The sequence below is a fragment of the Athene noctua genome, chromosome 2 (assembly GCF_965140245.1).
Source record: "Athene noctua chromosome 2, bAthNoc1.hap1.1, whole genome shotgun sequence".
Lineage (NCBI taxonomy): Eukaryota > Metazoa > Chordata > Aves > Strigiformes > Strigidae > Athene > Athene noctua.
In genome coordinates this window covers 140,476,588-140,496,374 of record NC_134038.1, presented here as the reverse complement: position 1 = coordinate 140,496,374, position 19,787 = coordinate 140,476,588, and the positions used below count along the sequence as shown (strand labels likewise).

At 34.5% G+C, this 19,787-nt stretch overlaps 1 protein-coding gene across 3 annotated transcripts in view; it reads right to left on the bottom strand.

The window, feature by feature from the left end:
- Nucleotides 1-19,787, bottom strand: part of TAX1BP1 (Tax1 binding protein 1) — a 63,235-nt gene that overhangs the window by 28,130 nt on the left and 15,318 nt on the right. For 2 of the 3 annotated variants that reach the window (XM_074900454.1, XM_074900455.1), the window contains exons 3-6: nucleotides 16,388-16,490; nucleotides 12,789-12,976; nucleotides 11,021-11,179; nucleotides 65-213 (exon numbers count right to left, since the gene is read on the bottom strand). In XM_074900454.1, coding sequence (XP_074756555.1) covers nucleotides 65-213; nucleotides 11,021-11,179; nucleotides 12,789-12,976; nucleotides 16,388-16,490 — 599 coding nt within the window. The remainder of the gene's footprint in view (nucleotides 1-64; nucleotides 214-11,020; nucleotides 11,180-12,788; nucleotides 12,977-16,387; nucleotides 16,491-19,787) is intronic. The other variant, XM_074900456.1, reaches the window with a different exon arrangement.

Here is a 19,787-nt window from a genome sequence, read left to right as displayed (position 1 = left end):
AAAAGGACCTATGTAAAAAAAACCCGTAAAATAAGGAAGGTAAGGAACAAAATTACTTAAATACCTGTCTAACTCAGTTTCTTTTGCAATGGCTTTTTGCGTAACAGTCATGATATCTTCTTCAAGCTGGAGAACTTTTGAAGCAGCTTCATCATGCTTCTTCTTCAAATCATCAATTTCAGTTTTAAGAGCTTCAGATGCTTGAACATTGTTCTTTGAAAAAGTTGCAAATAGGTATAATTTAAGAATGTGTATCTTCAAAACTACAAGGCACTATTCGAATTAATGCTAAAATATTGTCATTAGATTTCTTCTCTTCCTTAAAATGTATGACAAGCCCATTTCAAGTATATATATTTTGAATATATAAAATTATATTAAACTTGCTATGTGTAGTTAATATGAGTCAATAGGAAGTTCTGGTGCAGGCATTCAGTTACACAGAAACTACATATACTTCAGAGTGTAAGACAAAGCCGTATTTCGTGTCTTTTGCCCATGTCCTTTCCGCAAACTAACCATCGACTGCCTATCTTAGAAAACATGAAGAACTTCTATTTCTGTTTTACTTAAATTTAATTTCTTTTACTTAAAAAGAAGCTGGGTTTGCATTTGACCAGATAGTTACACCACTCAAGCAAGTTACAGTAAAGACAACTGCAGGCAAAAGGATTAAAAAAAACCCAAAACCTGAAGAACTCCTGATGAAGAGCTAATTACTACACCACATTCTCCTATCTGGAACATATGGAGGGGCCTCACAAAGCTCACTGAAGCTAATGAAACAATTGTGGGATTTATGTCTTGGATATTGGAAGCTGAGACAGAGGATGATGACAACACCCAAAACAGATTCCTTTGTCAGAAAACTGACAGATGCAAAATGGGAAGCCCCTGTTAAGTATCACATTCATTATCTGATGACAGTAATGTCCATAACATTCTAAGGCAGTGGACAGCTAAAAGTCATGTCCATCACAGAAAAATGACCATTTAAAGTGAGGTAATCTTAAATAATCCAGAAAAAACCTCTTTTCAGTATAACACTATCTTGAGAAAATAAATTAGTAACACTAAAGTAGAACACACATACTGAGACAATATGCTACTATTTCTTATATCAAAACTCAATACAGTTCAGCTTAGTATCAAGCATGAGTGGTATGAATCAAACTGTAAACAAGGTCAAGACAGACTGACCAACATGCTGACTACAGCGTGACTTACACTGTTTGTGCAGATATTAAGGTACAAGTTGTCTTTCTGCTTGACATTTGGAAAATTAAAGCACTAGTTCATGTATTCATTTTTAAACAAAGCTTAATGCCCTGAAACAACAAGTCCATGCTGTTACATCAAGAGAAACACAGCCAGAGTTTACAAAGAACCCCTACTGGCCAGATTCCAACCTAACTAACAATGTTTTAAGTACAATAAAATATAATGAGGACTGGTTTTACTCATTAATTGTCAAAATACACTGTTTCCAAGTGTAATTAAGCCCCGCTTTTACAAGCAACTAAACAGAAGTTTGGGCATTATGATTTTTTTGGAGGGGGGGGGGGGGTAGGGGGTGTTGAATTGTGAGGGGTGGCAAATGTAATGATGACTCAATCACTTCCTAAACACTACACCAGCACTGAGTTTTTTATTCTTGTTACATATGCTATAAAAAGAGCACTAATACAACTATTTAAACTCTACATGTCTTTATTATATGGCTTAATATAATAAACAATTTCAAGGGATGATGAGTGTACCATCTTTTCTGAAAAAAGCATTGGAAATAAAGAGCCACAATTTTCATAAGGTCTTTAGTTTTTAAGACCTATCAGTTTCCTGCAACCAAAAGTATATGTATTTAGGGTAATTAATTAAAATATCCTGTGTTCAAGTCAGTATTCCAAGTAAAATTTGTATGTAACTAGCAGCAACAACACACATTCTAACTGCTTGTCCTTCCCTAGTGCAGTGGAGACTAATTACTTGCCCCTGTTTTGAAAGTCTAGCATAGTAAAAAGTCTATTTCAATGCATATCTGTGTTTTCTCTAAACACCACTTCGGTATAACTGTAACTGTTGTAACCCAAGCGCCTTCAAAAGAATTTAATCTGATACACTATATATACAAACTGTACAAACAGTTCAAACAGGCTGCCAAAAGTAACATATATTAAAAGGAATTAATAGCCTGAAAAAAATTCACTCCACAAACAGAATTACAATTGATGCTGCTTTGCTAGTTATTCTAAAGGGACATGGTATTAAAATGTAAAAGTTCCATACTTAACAGATTCTCACCTAATAAACTTGCTTAGATACAACTAAAGCCCACAGTTTTGAAAGAAAAAAAGGATTAATTTTTAGAGACGACTTGTTATTTTACAGAATTCTTAGCAATTCAATTTAGATGCTGCAATCCTAGGCCCATACACTCTGGTTACAGCAGTTTCAGAGCCTGTAAAATTTAAAATGAGTGCTCTTAGACTATTTTACAGGTAGAAGGCAACTGTGTTTTAGAAGGAGTCTAAAGGGGACGAATATAATAAACACATCAACTATATGTACAACCTCTATTACAAAAAAGATAATTACTCTCTGCAATTATCAATAATTTATCTGGTACATCAACAATTATTATACCTTTCCCCTCACTTTCTTAACAGAAAGAAAAGCACAGCAAGAGAGTAAATCATTTTAATAAACTGGTTTTAAAACACCCAACAATTTTAATGTTATTTTTACTCTGGGTTGTATTTTTAATCCATTTACAAATGCAGCTCCCCCCATCCCCCTCCCTAAAGTTGCAACACCCTTGTGGGTAGAAGCAAACTGCACCACAAAGGCCAGAATAAACAGCCAGAAATTACTTGTCAGCTTCACTGGTACAAAACAAAAAGCTACCAAAACAAAAATTCCTGTAACTACTAGAGGTCTCACTAGTGAAATAAAACAAAGAAAATTTAATGTAGTTGTCAAGTGAATTTATTTTCCCCAGAATCAAAACTCCACTTTGAAAATTTTGATGTACCTTCAGACAGGGAACAAGAAGGGGCACTAAAATCTTTATCGCTATTCTAAAATGGCAAAAGATTTAACACTGATTTTTTTTTTTTTAAATAATTTTATTGTAATCACATGAACTGTCCTCCCCCTGCAAGGAACTGCTGTTACACCTAAAGGGATTTGTTTACAGCTGCCAAAAAAAGAGTTTTTATGTCAAAAAGTTCCGCATTACAAATCAGTTGCTTTAGGTTTGTGTAACCTAATCATAAATACACTGATTGAAAACTCATACAGCTATTATAAACTCTATCTAAAGGATATGCAGAATACATGTGCTCTTCCTTGAAACATCTTTAAGAACTATTAAACTTCTGCTGCAAAAGGGCTGATAATCGTTCCTTTGAGAATGGAATAGCCATAAAGTTTCTAGATTCTCACTTTTATAACAGAAAATATGTCAAAAATCTCTATGCTCAACAATGAAGAACAAAATGTTTTCCCTATTTATTTCTTACTTCTAATGCATACACCACTAAACCAGTTCAGAGTACAGTTTGGTTAACGGAAGCACAGTAGCACAGACATCTCTTCCTGTGAATCAACACATACAACATATTTTTCAAACATACTTAAGGCACAGAGAGATCCAGCAGACAGAATAAAAAACTTGAAAAATACAATCCAAGCCTATTTGCAGCTGTGACATCTTGCAGTATGGCAACAGGCAGCAGGGCTTTTTATGCTTCATCTTCCATTTTCATAACATGTAAAACTCCCTACCCACTTTTTAAAAGCCATTCCACACTTAAAGCATTCTCCTTTGATTAATGGCTCATATTTGCAATCTTCATTTTACTTTTTACAGAATGCATACATTGTAACAAAAAAAGGTTAAAAATGAGCTGTGCAACTCAGAAATCAGAGAGGTCAATTCCCTAATACAAGGCAACTTAAAAAAAAAAAAAAAAAGAAGAAAAAAGTAGCAGCACCTTTCATCTGGATTGATTTATCTGGGTATAATTTAATGTCAAGGGAACCATTATTCTTCATATCCTGTTGAAAATTTAGGGGATCTAGATGAATTATCTGCAGGAGCCTTTTGATTATCCCGTTGACATCACAGCAGCTCCAATGGAATCATGTAAAACACTTGGCTGACACCATACTCTATTTAAACGGCATTCAAGGAGAAATTATGAACACAACATAGTATTTGCAGTCACTGCAAAATCTGAGTGTGCTCATAACACAGGACCTGAACGTTCTGAAAGGAAACCTCACGTCATTTTTCTTTCTAAAGAAATCTGAGCATTCGGTAAAGTAAAACAGTAAACCAATTCCAAATAAACTCAATGATGCTAAACTATTATCTTTGTGACTATGGCTGAGAATAGAAATACTACTCTAAAACCTCTGAAGTCTCTCTATTCCAAAAACCTTAAATATCACAGTGGTAGTAATTTAATTGTGTTAATCTTTTCAACTAACATCGTTAAACAGATCCAAACTCTACAAAACTAAGGCCTAACTCTGCAAAAGTTCATCTAAGTAACATCAGTTGCCCAATTACTGTCATGAAGACTACAGATGTACAAGTTTTTGCAGGAGACAGCTGAAGTATTTACATACACTGCAACTCTGCAGCTTGCATCTATATTACAGAATGTTAATTTCTTAAAACATCTTGTAATTTGACTATAAACTATCACTTTTGCAAAGAGTCACTTGTGAATACATAATTTGAAGTGCAAAATATCTCAAACTAATTTGTTCAATTATCCAGTGAAATAAAATTCAATTAAACAGTTTAAGAAATATTCATACACATAACAGTCACTAAAACAATAAAAGAGGGTTTTCTCTTCATAGGATGTTTACAGCACCCTTGGGTGTTATAACTGCTGGTGCCAACCTGAGCAATTCTGAGTATTTCATTTGTATCTTTAAATCATTATTTACATGAAGCTTAGGGTGTTCTGTGTAGTTTTTTGTGTTTTGCATTTTGGGTTGGGAGTAGTTTTTTGGTTGTGCTTTTTGGGGGTTTTCTTGTTTTGTTTTAAAAACAACACATCTCCCTGATCATCAGATTTTTTTCACATGCAACTTACATAAACCAGTATCAAAATAGCTTGATTTAAAGAGGCACTGAAAAAACAGTTAATTCCCTCACTTTTATGCATGCAGTCTGAACTAGGCACTTGCATCACTGACATATCACACTGCACAACAGCATTTTTTCCACTATCTAACCAGAGAAATTCTCCTTATAAAATGGCATCCAAAGACAACTTAAATGAATCCCTGATATTTGAATAAAACTCTCCAATGAATAACACTGCTGTGCAGCTAGAACCTGCCAGTCGAATGTGGATTTAGATGGATGACCTATTAAAACTTCCCAGATAGATGAATTAGTCCACTTTTAACAAGTTAAATGGTGAACTAAACTTTCAAAAAGCATGAAAGAACAAGTTTATCGAGTCAGTATATTCACTTCTGCCTCAGTTTATGCCAATGTAACAGAAACGCTATTCAAATGTTCACAGGATCAAAGAGCAAGCTGGTAATCCACAAATCTATTACTTCTGACTCAAGTTAAACATTTACGGAAACTACTGCCACAGGAGTAAGACTTGTCACCACTGTAACGTTAAAAAAAAAATCAATTCAGAAGTACTCCCTTCCCACTAGAGGGAGACAAATGATCGCAAAAGCATCGTCTGCAAGCTCTGCTCGCTACAGAAGCAAAACCCGTGTTAACAAAATTGAATGGCTGCAGTGTCAGAGGAGCAACCGATGAAAGACTTGACACAATGACTATGGCATGTTTCTCTTGTTCAGCACGTTAATATTAAATCTTAAAACAGTCGGCAAGTGCACTGCTGCCAGAGAGCTTACACACAGAACTGGGAACATGTAAGACCAAAAAGCATGCATTCTTTTCATTTACACAGGTATATATTTTTATATTCATAATGCATAAAATCAAGATCAGAAATACCTGTATTATTATTTTCTAGATAAAAACACACTCAGTGTTTGATTCAATGCTCTTCAATTTTTCCAAAATTAAAATATATTCAAATAAAAGCAGCTTACTAATGTGACTCAACATACTTGGGTATGTACCAGTGAACAAGTTATCCCAGTAGGAAGCCAAAGGAAAAGCTGCAATGTTGAAAGCAACCTGAAACAATTCTGGAGACCATGCATCATGTGTCATCTTATTAAGTAAAATAATCATAGTGAATAATTACATCATTATTTTAACAGTGTTATATTAGTAGAGTCACAAGCTGTATATACAGCATGATTCTAAATAAAAGTGTGCTATCAGGGAATATCACCCTGGTAAAAACAAATTCACTCTGAAACACTAACAGCTGTAAGAAAGAGATGTGACTTTACAATAATTCCACATTTACTCTGATTTCTCACACAGAGTAGCAGCAGATTAAGTTAAATCTTCACATTCTTTAAGTGCTAATTTAATGTTATTGGGGCGGGGAGGGGGGGGGAGTAGCAACGGTTTAACCAGCATGAAAAATGCTGCAGAATACTAAGTTTTCCTGTAAATGAAAACACAGCCCTTTTCAGAGGACTAAAACGAGTGTGCTACTTGAGGTGCAGGAGAAGAAAGGGGAGAACAGGCAATTCACTTATCCTCTCCCTAAACTGGTCTTGTCAGAAGAACTACATACTGCATTAAGCTGCCATTGGATGAGAGAAAAGATCAACCTAAAAGTAATAAAGACTGAATTTGTCCCAAGTTCTACAATACCTTAAGCTCTGACAGGATGGGTTAAGTAACACAACTTAATAGTAAAAATAGTCATAACATACAAAGTGTGCACTAGAAACTGTGGGGCTGGAGAGCACATTCCCTGAGCACAAACACTGACCAGCACAGAGCTGTGCATCTTGAAAACATTAGTTTCCTGTGATGGTGGCAATGACAACCTGAGAAAACTATTCTGCAGAGCCATTAATGCATTGAATACAAAGAAAAATACAGATATTTTACTCCCCTGTGATAAAATACTAAAAAAAAAAAAAAAATCCACAAACCTAAACAAATAGAAGCTTTTATAGACAAGAGTGTTGTAACATGCCATTAGAAGCTATGTTTCAACAACTCTAACAGCACATTATCACTTTATGTCTTGAATGCATTTGTTCCTCCTATCTTTGGTAGGAAATGAGATGGCTATCTTGTAAGAAGGCAACAACTGTGTATCTCCTGAGCAGTAAGGTCACTGTAGGAAAACTCAAATCTCTAGTTTGTTGTGGCCATTACGGTCTGAAGTGCTACAAACACTGGAACTCACCTGTTTTTAAAACTCAATAAAATGGGAATCTCTTCATCACTTAAAAACTGGCAGAGCCCAATATTCAAATTTCATGGAACACATTGTATTACACCCGAATAGATTGTTTAGTATGCTATGTTATTAAAAGATTGACCTACTTTTAAAGATCATTTCTTCCTAATATTTTCCCCAAAGAGCCTCTAAAGGCAGCCCAACTCAGCAAAAAGTGACAAGAAAAAAACAATACTTCCACTGCCCAGAATTCTAGGTGGGAAACAGAGATCAAACAATTAAGAGTGGGAGAGAAACACTGATTGGAATATAGGTGTGACATTGTCTGTCAACAACTATCCTGTCTATATTAAGAAATCAAGTGTTTCTACAGACATTTCGCAATTATACAAACTACTCCTGAGCTATTTATGAAAACAAAGGACTGATAAAAATCAGTAACTAAAAGAGGAAAGTAGCCTAAAGGCATACAAATAAACATGCATAAAAAGGGATTAAGAAAACCATGTTTTAGCAAAATATAGAGCTTTTCCATCATTAATCTACTTCCTGCTTGATACACTGTACCACAGTAAGATAATTTATATACTATGACTCCTAACCACACCATATATATTCTGTTCAATTATAAAAATACAAGGTAGGTTAAATAATGTATTTGATCAGAAGACAAAGACACGAGTCAGATACCCGTATCATTTGCTCCACAGAAACTGAGTAAAGTTTTTAGAAAAGAGGCAGATTGCTAGTATTTTGTATGAAGGGGTTAATAACTTCAGGGCCCCCTTAGCACAATACAAGCAGTAATAAACAAATAGTAGTTCCTGATACATTAGTAGCATAAAGAACTCTGCACACAATTAGAATCAAATGCATGTGTCTGTACAAGTGTATCCACCTCCTTTGCTCATGCAAGTGCTGCTTTTTAAATACAGTATTTTGCACTAATTTGTTTTTAGAGGGCTCTTTGGACAAGCAGAAATATTATCTGTACAAAAAATTAGTTTATTTTTAAGATTGTGCAGGGGTTAAATGTAGCTTAGCTTTATTTTTAACAGAAATAAAGATTTCTATCACTTACAGCTTCCTCAAACTACAAAGGTAGTGATATGTACTGTTTACAATAATTATATTTTCTTATATGGGCTATTTTGTTTCATTAATTAATTTCTTTAGCCTGATATGCTCTAAAATATATTGAAATATTTAACAGAACTCCTTAAACCTTTACTTAAACATTTTTAAAAATAGAAATCTTAAATTCATAAACTCCACTATTTACCTATTTATGTATCAAAAGTTTAGAGTATAAATAAAAATCCATCTGTTTGTGAGAAAAGAGCACTAGGAACAAAAGAATTAAAAACCTACAGAATTACTTAGTTAAAACAATCAGTCTAACTTATAGGCAAAAAAACAACAAGCCAAACCAAAACAACGTAGCTCATATTAAGCACAGGTGAAGATTCCACTGTTAAATAAAATACAAATATATTTTGATTATTTAGCCTTTCAAGGTTATCCCTTGTAGTCTCACATAAAAACATCCAAGTTAATGCACTGTTTAGGTTTATTGCCAGTAACAGTTACATCACATGAAGCCGACTAGATAAACTGGGGGTTTTGGGGGGGAGTGGTTTTGGAGCATTTGTTTTGGTGGTTGCTGTTGGGAGCAGGAGTTCCTTTGTTGTTTGGGGGGGGGGGGGGGGATTTTTTAAACAAACCACAAGGAAAATAAAACCTAGGTACTGTAGTCCAACCGAGTGCTGCATAACTACTGCTCAGGAATCTTCAAATCAATCTATTAACACACTGTACATGTTCCCAGCAATGACAAATCATACAATCACTTGACCAAATGCTGTTGGGGTAGAGAGACAAGGAGAGCAAGAAAGGAACTCATGTTTAAAACTGGAAACTTTAAGAGAGAAAGCTGTACCTAAAGTATGGTTTATTAAACTTTTTCATCATAAAGTTAAATTATTGCACCCGATTTAGTAGATGCTTGTTTAATTGTCAAAACACCCAATTTATATTCTTCTTATGTATATGGACAAATGGAAGGCTTTTCAACTCAGCAGATTTGCTTTTTTTTAAACAAGTGAAAAAACACAGACTAGAACATAAAAGATGTAAAATAAGACAGTGTCAAAGACCTGAGAAAAAAAATAATTGCATGAATTATAGAACTTCTATAGCACTCTAGACAGGTGAAGAGCTGCATCAGCCACAGATTAGATGTCTACTTACAACTCAGCTAAATACAGGTGAGTTCTTCACACTGCATCAGAACTTCAACAAAACAAGGCCGAAACAAAAAACCCACAAACATTGCTGAAATTAAATTCTAATTGCTAAGTTCTGGTATCTAAAAGGCAAAACTATTTCTGATTATAGAAATTTACAGTAAAATGTAAGAAAGTATCGAGGCTTTTTTGTTCCTATACAGTCTAACTTGCTGGACAGCTGTCAAAATCCCATCTGACAGATTGTTCTAAAATGGCATTGTAAAGCTAACATTGATTAGAACTGACAGTTTTACTTTCAAACCTTTTTTGAGAACCTCAAGTGATAGTGAAAGGTATCTAATGTAGCTTATTCAGATTTATTCAGCAAGCTTATGATTCTGCAAATCCATGAAATGCCTACTTTTAAGTATTTTTTTCTCATCGCATTGATTTAAGCTATCTTCCCATCTACTTGAAATTAAAATCATTCTTTTATTTAGAAAAAAGGTTTTTCTAAAAAAGATCTTATCCTTTTTTTCTTACCTATTATAGTCCATTTCACTACCACTGTTCAACAGTAAACTACAAAGCTTCAAGTTTCAAATTCCCTCAACAAATTCCTATTAAAGGTGTACCACGCAGAACTGTTGACATATACATACTAGTACTCAGAAATAGCCTATTAACTGCTGTCCACAGCTAGATTATATAGGCTTCATTACTTCAAATTTGTCCATGTCACCACCTCCCTCCCACATGTTTTTAATCTTCTCCTAAAAGTTGTTTTTTTAAAAAACAGCAGTTTAAAAATAGATTAGGTCCAAGTTTCTTGTGTTTTTATATTAGATTTCCTCCTCACCATATATAGAATTCCAAATTAAGCTTGCTTTGTTTTAGACTAGATTTTTATTTTCATTATCAATTAACACTGTAAGTTGATTTTTAGGTTTGTGCTTCTTTTCCCTTTGAAAATCTTCAGACCTTTGTAGAGTGACTAGTTACTCTTTACTCTTTAAATGCCCTGGCAGTACTATTCTCTGTTAAGTCTTGATCTTTGCTTTTAATACCAAAGCTTTTTTACCATTTTCAATACCCTGTGTCCTATACAGTTATCCCTTAATGGGAGTTTTTTGAAAAGTCTTCCTCCATCTTAAATTAATATAAGCAAACTTTAAACTACCAACTACTTTCCACTATGAATTGCACAGCTAAAATGTCAAACATCTCCTAACAGTTGTCATCGATTATTTTACCAAGTCCGGTACCAAAAGGCTTAAATATTTTAACCATTTTACGACATAAAAGAAACAGTGGCAGGAGGTTAATAGGAACTGACCTATTCTAGTGTAAATGTCTATCTAACTGCTGAGGGGTTTTGATAGCTGATTTTCACAGTTTAACTGGTTCTTGAAAAAGGAGGATTACAGACATTTTGAGTCAGCTTTAATCAGTTAAACAACTAACCTTCTGCTCTGTTTGCAGTTGGTCACATCTCTGCTTTTCATGGTTAAGTTCTTTTTCCAGTCTTTCAACCTGATCTCTGAGTTGTGCCGTTTCCTTTTCCAGAACAGAAGTCACCTTTAATAGCTCTTCTTTTTCTTTTATAATTTTTTCAATTTTAAACTGTAAAAACAAAAACATTTGGGTTTGGTAATTTTTCTCCCCTGCAATCCTACCAAATAAGTGGTTAACAAATTATTGCGGTGTTTGAGCGGAAACAAAAAAATGTGTGTCCTCTGACTAGGTTATTTTACAATTTTCCCCTTATTCCCAGATTTCTGAAGTTTCACTGCTTTAACTGAACAGCACTGCATTACCATTAGACAGCACACTTTGCAGTGTCTTGATTTATACTCAAGTTTTCCCTCCTTAAGTGCCTTTACTGTTCCCAAGTGACAGCAACTATGGAAGAGCTAATTATGATAATGACAGCTTGGTGAAAAAATGGCTGCTGAGTGTAGAGAGACACGAACACACACATTCTAAAGCAACGTTTGAGGAATTTCACAAAAAAAAAAAAATGAACACACACAGAGCCAAAAGCAAGGACTGGCATATGAACTGAGTCCTTTCAATACTTAAAGGGGGCTTATAAGAAAGATGGGACAAACTTTTTAGTAGGGCCTGTAGCAATGGGACAAAAAAGAGGGTAAATTCAGACTAGATATAAGAAAGACATTTTTTACGATGAGGGTGGTGGAACCCTGGATTGCCCTGAGAGGTGGTAGAAGCTTCATCCCTGGAAACTTCAAGGTCAGGCTGGACTGGCCTCTGAGCAACCTGATCTAGTTAAGATTTCTCAGCTTACTGCAGGAGGGTTGGACTAGATGACCTTTAAGGGCCCCCTCCAACCCAAACCATTCTATGACTCAATGAACCAAGATAATCAAAAACATTTCAAAAATTCTCTTCCTTTAATTTTAGTACTACAAGTACATATCTGAAAAGCAAGAATATCCCAGATATATCTCTGTACTGTCTCTTATCCCTAAATTTTGAAAACTGTAAATTGAATACATGTATGTATGTGCCTAGACACAACTGACAAAAGGATAACACCTGACGGCAAGGTAAGGAAACTGTACTGAGCAATTTTCCAATAAGCAACTCATGCAATCAAGTTGGTTTGGTTTGGGGTTGGCGGGGTTTTTTTTTTGGTTCATTGGTTGGGGGTTTCTTAAGTAGTTTTCAGCCTACAAAATATCAACAAGCAAATGGAAACATCTTGACTCTGGATGTAAGCATACAAGTCTAACCACATCCACCTAGCAAAGAACATGACACGTAGAACACTGCTTTAAATAGAACAAGAGCTATTCTAATACACTTAGGCACCTGCCATTATACAGCCTAGTTTCCAGGGCTCTTCAGTTGTGCACAAATAAAAGTATACTGGTTCTGTTAAATTTTTTTTTCCTTACAAGCACCATTTCACACAAAGGGTATCTTCCCCCCTCCATTTAATTGAAGAGTACAGATGTGAGAGATGGGCAACTATCTATTCTCTTATGGTTTCCCAGTCTATGCTTAGTGCTGTAAGCAGTTTAAAATTTTCACTCATTTAACCTGCAAACGTTCTAGCTCCAATCAAATATTGGAGAACAAGCCAGAAATATACACATCACACATACATAGGGTTTTTTCCTCCTAGTTTGTTCTTCAATACCTGTGAATATGTGTATATATATAAAAAAAAAATATAAGATAACATTTTAAGAATGTTGAATCAAACCTCAAGTAGTCCAGCTTTTGTGGTCACCACTAACATATCAGAGTTTCCTTCATCTTCCATAGTAAGCAATTCTTCAACAGGGGAAGAGGTACGAAACTGGAAAGGTGTGCTTGCTCCACGGATTTCTCCTTTATGAGTCACGTAACAGAACTGGTAAAATTCTCCATCATCATTTGGTAGATAATATCCTATCAAAAAATAAATTCATATTTGACAAACACGCAAGCCTCCATCTGGAAAGAGATTATCAGATCATGTCTGTCTTACAAATTTCATGCTCATTACCCTCAGTAAGGCACAGATAAATCATCAAAACAGCAGAAAGGAAAAGTCATCCTATTTAGTAACTTTCATCCCCCAACAATTTCTCCTAGCTTTTAAGATAAATGGCAAAACAGTGCTGGTTAATAGGTGCTGTACATACACATCACCTTACATACACTAGGTAACAGCTGCTGTTTACATATTTATGAAACAAATAGAATCATCAGCAATCAGATGCCCTGAAGCTAGATCAGTACCACATTATTATGTAACTGTTATGCAATCACAGAAAAAAGGGTAAGCAATTTTTTGGCCTTGGAATACCTATAGAACCAAAGACAACAAAGGCAGAGTAACATGCAAAAGTAACAAGACATCTGCAACTTTACCACGTTTCATTTTTATCATGTTCTTTGTGGAGTAACCACAATTTACTTTTGCTATTTTTAAATGCCAAAGCATGGGAATGCTCTGCATGGATGATACAACATTAACAAGCTGCAAGTATGAAGAGAGGGGCAGGAGGAGTTTAACAAAGAGTTTATTTTTTTTAATTGAAAAGAAAATTCTTCTAGACTTTGCCAAGTAAGAATAAGTCATCTTTCTTATAGCTATGTAATACTGTGTGCTGCCAGCAAATTATTTCAGAAGAATTTCTGTGTGACTATTCAACTGAACTGTTGTGCACTAAAGCTTCAACATCAAGCCTCTTGCATCACCTGGATTCACCTGGTAATATCTGTGAATGTTAAACAATCATTTCCAGAAGTAATGGTATTTTTACCTGTATTAGTAAATGCAAGAAACCACACCTTAACCAGTTTAGTGATTAGAAAAACAATTGGTTTTACTCAGAACATCTAATTATCAGATACCCTAGCCAGCTTGAGGATGATATTAGCATCATAAACTCTAACCCAATGTTCAATCCAGCAGGTGATGTCACCCATTTCTTTTCATAGTTCACTACAATTCAGTCTGCTCCCTTTCCAATTTTACCATTAATTTCTATTCAACAACTTTTATTTCCTATTCCTGAAAGACTTTTCCCAATACTCTTAGCTGGTTTTCTTACAAACGGTAAAATGTTACATGTGCTATTAATATATGGACAGCACTTGTATCAAGCATTTCATGTTTCCATCAGTCTTTATTAATTGTAGCTCAAACAATAGTATCTTCATCTCAAAACCTCAGGATTCTGCGCTTTTGGACCTGACTAAACTTTCATATATAGCACTGCAGTTCAGTTTACCTAATTCAATGCTTAAATACAGTGACACTATGTAGAAATTAATTCAGAACAATCTTCTTTGCAGCTCCAGCAAGTTTTAATATTGGTTCAGACAAACTGATTTTAAAACTACTTAAAGGCTTTTTTCTTGTATCTAATATACACTGAAGAGATTCCTGATTATTTTCTTCCAGCACACCTACTTGATCATAAAAAAAAAAATGTAAAGCATGCCTCACAACATTTAGTATTTATCTCAGTTAATTAAGCTCCTGTAAGCTCTACTGATCCCATCTCAGCAGCACTAAAATATCTTGCCAAACACAACTAGGAGACTGTCTGAATGAAGATTAAATCTGGCAGCTCTGTAAAAGTAGAGGACTGTCAGCATGGAATGCAACAGATAAGACAGAATTACCGGGTCTCTTCACATGTGGTAAAACTTCTAAGTACAAAGGACGGATAATAGCATGTAGAATCTTAGGTTTCTAGGTCACTTTTAATTCGAGTCCAACCCAATTTTATTCATTCAGGGAATTTTGATAACTGTAAAATAAACTAATTACTTCCTTCCAGTTCCTACAGAGCGCACAGACTTTTCAAGATTTCAATGTTATAAAATGGTCTGATCTCATGGATATGATCATCATTGACAGTACCAGAAAAAAATACTTGGTGCAAGAGAAAGAATAGTAAATTCATCCAAGCTATCACTATTTGCAGCTTTAATAAGACAACAAGCTAACACAATAGTCATTTCAGGATTTCAACTATTCTTCTTTCTACATATTTTAAGCAATAAACACACACAAACAAAGACTAAGCTAACTCTGGAAAGTAAAAAAAGAACATATGATGGTATATAAAATTCTATTAGTAAGCAGAACAGCATTAAAAGGGTTTCATAGAGGTGTTCTTTTAACTTTTTGAATGTGTGTAGATTTTTGACATTCATAACGTCCTGTGGTAAGAAATTCTGCATACTGAATGTGTTATACAAGTATCATCTCTGTCACTTGTTAGCTTACATCAATGGCTCCTACTTCTTTAAAAATGAACAATGGATAACCCACTCATGCCATGGATTTTACAGACATCAGTCATTTCCCATTATTTCCCTCTCCCAGGCTGAAAAACCTGGCAGAAGGAAGTTCTGAAGGTCACCTTGTCCAACTTCCCACTCAAGAGACTGCCATTAGCACCAGTGTAAAACTACCATGGCTGTGACTAAGCAACTGTGTGGAATTCCCATCCTTCCAAACCAAGGATACCTGTTCAAGTGCTGCACTACAGCCTCTTGGTAAAAAAAGTTCTTCCTAATGTCAGATGTAAACCCCCCCAGCCCACAATACATAGCCATCGTCCCTTTTTATATAATGAAAAGAGCATGGCTCTTACCTTTGTAACTCCACACCTTTATATAGAACCTAGATCTTATTTTGATCTTCCTTGTGTGTTGTTAATTTGTCATGCTGGATCTTTTTTGAGATTGTGAAGGGGAGGGAGAGGATCTGATCTCCACACATTGTTGAAAATGCAGTTATACTATAAATTTGTACAGCGGTGTAACTTTTTCTGGTTTGTTCTTTATTCTTTCCTTAAAAACTTCAATCATTTTAATTAATTCCTCACTGTCAGAAGGTCCTCTGCAACTCTCTTGACTGCTCTAACACTTCACCAAACCACCATCTACATTACTATTTGACAAAAATCACTTTACAATGAGAATGATGTTTAAAGTCCAGAGACTAAAGGCAATGTAAAGACACAATGTGTTAAGAGATACAAAGATTAAAAAACCCTGTTGATGATTAAAGAAAGTAACTTTCTGTATTTTAATGGTTTCCAGCAGAGCTGCTCTATCAGTCATGAATGATGTCCATTACTATGTAAAAACATACCAAGTCACATACTTGCCCTTACAATTTCCTTGACATCTAACATGACTGAAGTTCACACACTGAGGCATGGAAAATTCTCCTCCAATTTAGTTTGTAAAAGTCTAGAACTGTTACACAACCCCCAGCATTATAATGAACTGGTAAGTATTTAAAAAGCTGTGTAGACTGGAAAATAGAGTTAGATGCTGCTTTATATTCACCTTGAAAAGTCAGCACACAGTTAACAGTTGATCCTTCCACATAATTTTCTGGCATAGGTGACCAAAGAAATGTGTAATAGTCTCTTGCGGTACTCCAACCAACCTAATATAAAATAAACCACAACAAAAATGAGAAAGAGAAAACATTTAAGAAGAATAATTTCTTATACAGTTAAGATAGCACGGTCTGGCCTTTACAACATACTATAATACGCATATTTCCACTTCAACATGCAATAAAAAGATACTTAATGTTTACAAATCAGGAAGATTTTAACAAGCATGTCAAAGATTTAGTATCAATTTAGTTAAGCTTCCTATCTAAGGCAATAAATGGGTCTAAGGCAATAAAAGGGTCTATATAAATTAAAACACCAGTTTTCACTATATATTAAACTACAATTTGGTAGTGGGTTTTTTTTCATAAAGATACACATTACTGTATTAAAAACACACAAATACTAATTCTGACTTTTATAGTGAAATTTTCTTGGTGTAAGTTCTGTCAATGCTATTTCATGTCCATAATCCAACAGGTTCATCAGAAAACAAAAAGGAGGAAAGAAAAAACAGCACTCTTATACTGAAAAGGTCACATCTGACAGGGTTAAACTAGCACTTTTTGGACTTCTACGATATCTAAAGACCAGCATTTCACTGGAATGCTAATTCTCTCACACACACATGCTATGTCTGCACAGAAAAAAAAAAAAATGCATGAAAATCTAACTCAGCTAAGTTAGTGCAGTGTTCCCACTAACTTCAATAAATATCTGCTTTCAGACTCTTCTAAACAGTGTAGTTCTATATAATAAGAAATGCTATCCTCTGAAGAAACATATTCCAAGCAGCTTGAAATACAGGCATCTAAACCTGAAACCCAAAGCAACTACTATAAAGCAATGGATATTAGTAACAACATAACAGTCAAGGAGAAGAAGAAATGTATTTGTTTTATCCACTGACTAAAGAAAAATAAAATACCAAAACCACTGTCAAAAGCTAGGTGTAATATGATTTATCAATAACTGGGTATACTGTCTTGGAAAGAGAAAAGAGGACAAATTGTTTACTCATTTTTATCAGGAAAGACAGCATTTCAAGAGGAAGATAAAAAAACACACACACAAAAAAAAAAAAAAAAGAACAGGAAAGATGAAGTTACCAATTATAATTTCTATTAGTCCATTAGAAAAGACTTCTAAACTTCAAGTTCATACCAAATCCTCCTTTATAAAGGATACACTGCAATAGTGTATTTTAAAACCACTAAGAACTGGGGGTTTTAAGAAGTTGTCAGTTTAAAAAAAAAAAAAACATGTTTAGATAGACAAATAGAAATGAAAGTCATTCAACAGCAGCTATGTACATATAGAGGCATATATTTCATATATGAAAATTCATAATTAGCATTAGTAAAAAAAAGTTCTCAAGATATTATTTCCATAGATCTCCACTGCATTTCTTCACTTTGTATTATAAAGCGTGGGAAAAAGCTAACGTTTGGAAAAAAAAATAACTGGCCTTAGATGACCAGACCTTTTTCATATTCTTAAAAAACAAGGATGAACAACTGCAAAAACAGATGAAATTGTTATTTTGCTAAGGACAATCACTTCTTTAAGGCAACATTCTTTAGAGAGCAGCAGTGCAGAGTCTTGATGCATCCACTAGAATGGAATCACCTACTACATGTTAAACCTATTCTTAGCCATAATTTTGAAGACTTCTGTATCTTCTACCAAGGAGCTTTTAAAGATGTCAATGAAATGAGATTTCCTGGGGTTGTTATACCCCCACTGTTAAGTATCTCAGAAATAACAATGAAAGCTCTTCCAGTAACCTGAGGAGGGGCTAAAAGCAATTTTTCCTCAATAGAAGTTCAGGGGAAAAATATTTTGCAAGTTTTTACATTAGCCGTGTCTCCAAACCTAACTCAGATGCTAATACCCCATTTTCACTGAACCTGCTTCTACCTCAGAAAAGGAAAGCCAATGCCGTTACTTGCCACCCTAAAATAAAGCAAGCAGACAGCTTTTTAAACATAGTTCTCAATGAATGAAAAGTCCCCAACTTGTTTTCATTTCGGAATGGAAAGTGAATTACTATGTTCAGAACAAATACTGTATAGAACTGAAATAATCTTTTCACCCTACTCTTAGTTTTCAATTCTGTTTAAAAAACCAATCACACACACTGATTCTGGCCCTATTTTCAGGAGTAAAATAAAATTCCTTCTGATAATTAACACTTCGGAAAACGCAGAGAGAAGGAACAAAATCCAATTACTATAAAACCAAAACTGGCCCCTCTAGAAGATCAACTCAACTTCCGATTCAATTTTTCTCTGGGATTGTAGCTTTTTTTTTTTTTTTTTAGATATCACAAGCTGATTTTTAATTTAATAATCTATTCTGAAAACAGAAATTATTTTTATGAATACTTCACCTCTAACAATAATCCACATAAGGATTTTTTTTTTAAGGTGATTTAAAGTTTTAGTAATACTGATACAAACTAAAAAAGTAATTTGGTACAGAACAAAGTAACTCTGTTTCTCAACAGGTGCCATATTTTCAAGTGTGACTCTAATCTGTGGTCTACTGGTAAAGAGAGAACTGTGACACATCAAGAGCTAGTGGGCAACAGCCAGGGAAGTTTACCCCACACGTATTTTATCCAGCAATTTCCCCTATTTCCTGTCACCCATCACCCACTTCCCCTTACCTAAGCTTCCCATCTTACACTCTTATGATCACGACAGTCCATTTATTTCTTAATGGGGCACATGCAAGTTATCAGTAGGTGTGGACTACTCAATGGCTCTTTTCACTGCACAGGATTTCAGAAGACAACAACGAAGTAGTCTTCCCTGCTAGAGGCTGCACACATCAAAACACAACAGTGCAGAGAAGGAAATAGGAACAAATCTCATCTTCCTTGCAGTTCCATACATTTAAAACAGGAAAGCTTATGGATTCTGCAGCAAAACAGGTTAACTTAGTAACATTATTTATAGTCTTTCCTACTTAACAATGATTAGCATTAATTTCCATAGGATTATTTCTTAAATAACAGAAACATAAAGCAAAACCAGAGTAATGATATGCTGAAAAGAAAATATAGATAAAATTAAGTAATGGATGATTTAGGTCTAGGATTTAGATCTTTTAAGAAAAAAAATAATAATCTATCATCAGGTTTTAATGAAACCTTTATTTTTAAATTTTAGATCTATTGACAATATTCTCTTTATTAAACCTAGTATGAAGTACACAGTAATTCAGAAATATAAAATGCTCCTACACAGTCATAACCTTCTCTAGAGCAACAGATGATACTATCACAGCTATAAGATTATAAATAGACATTGGATGGCTCAGCAATTATCTCAATGTGA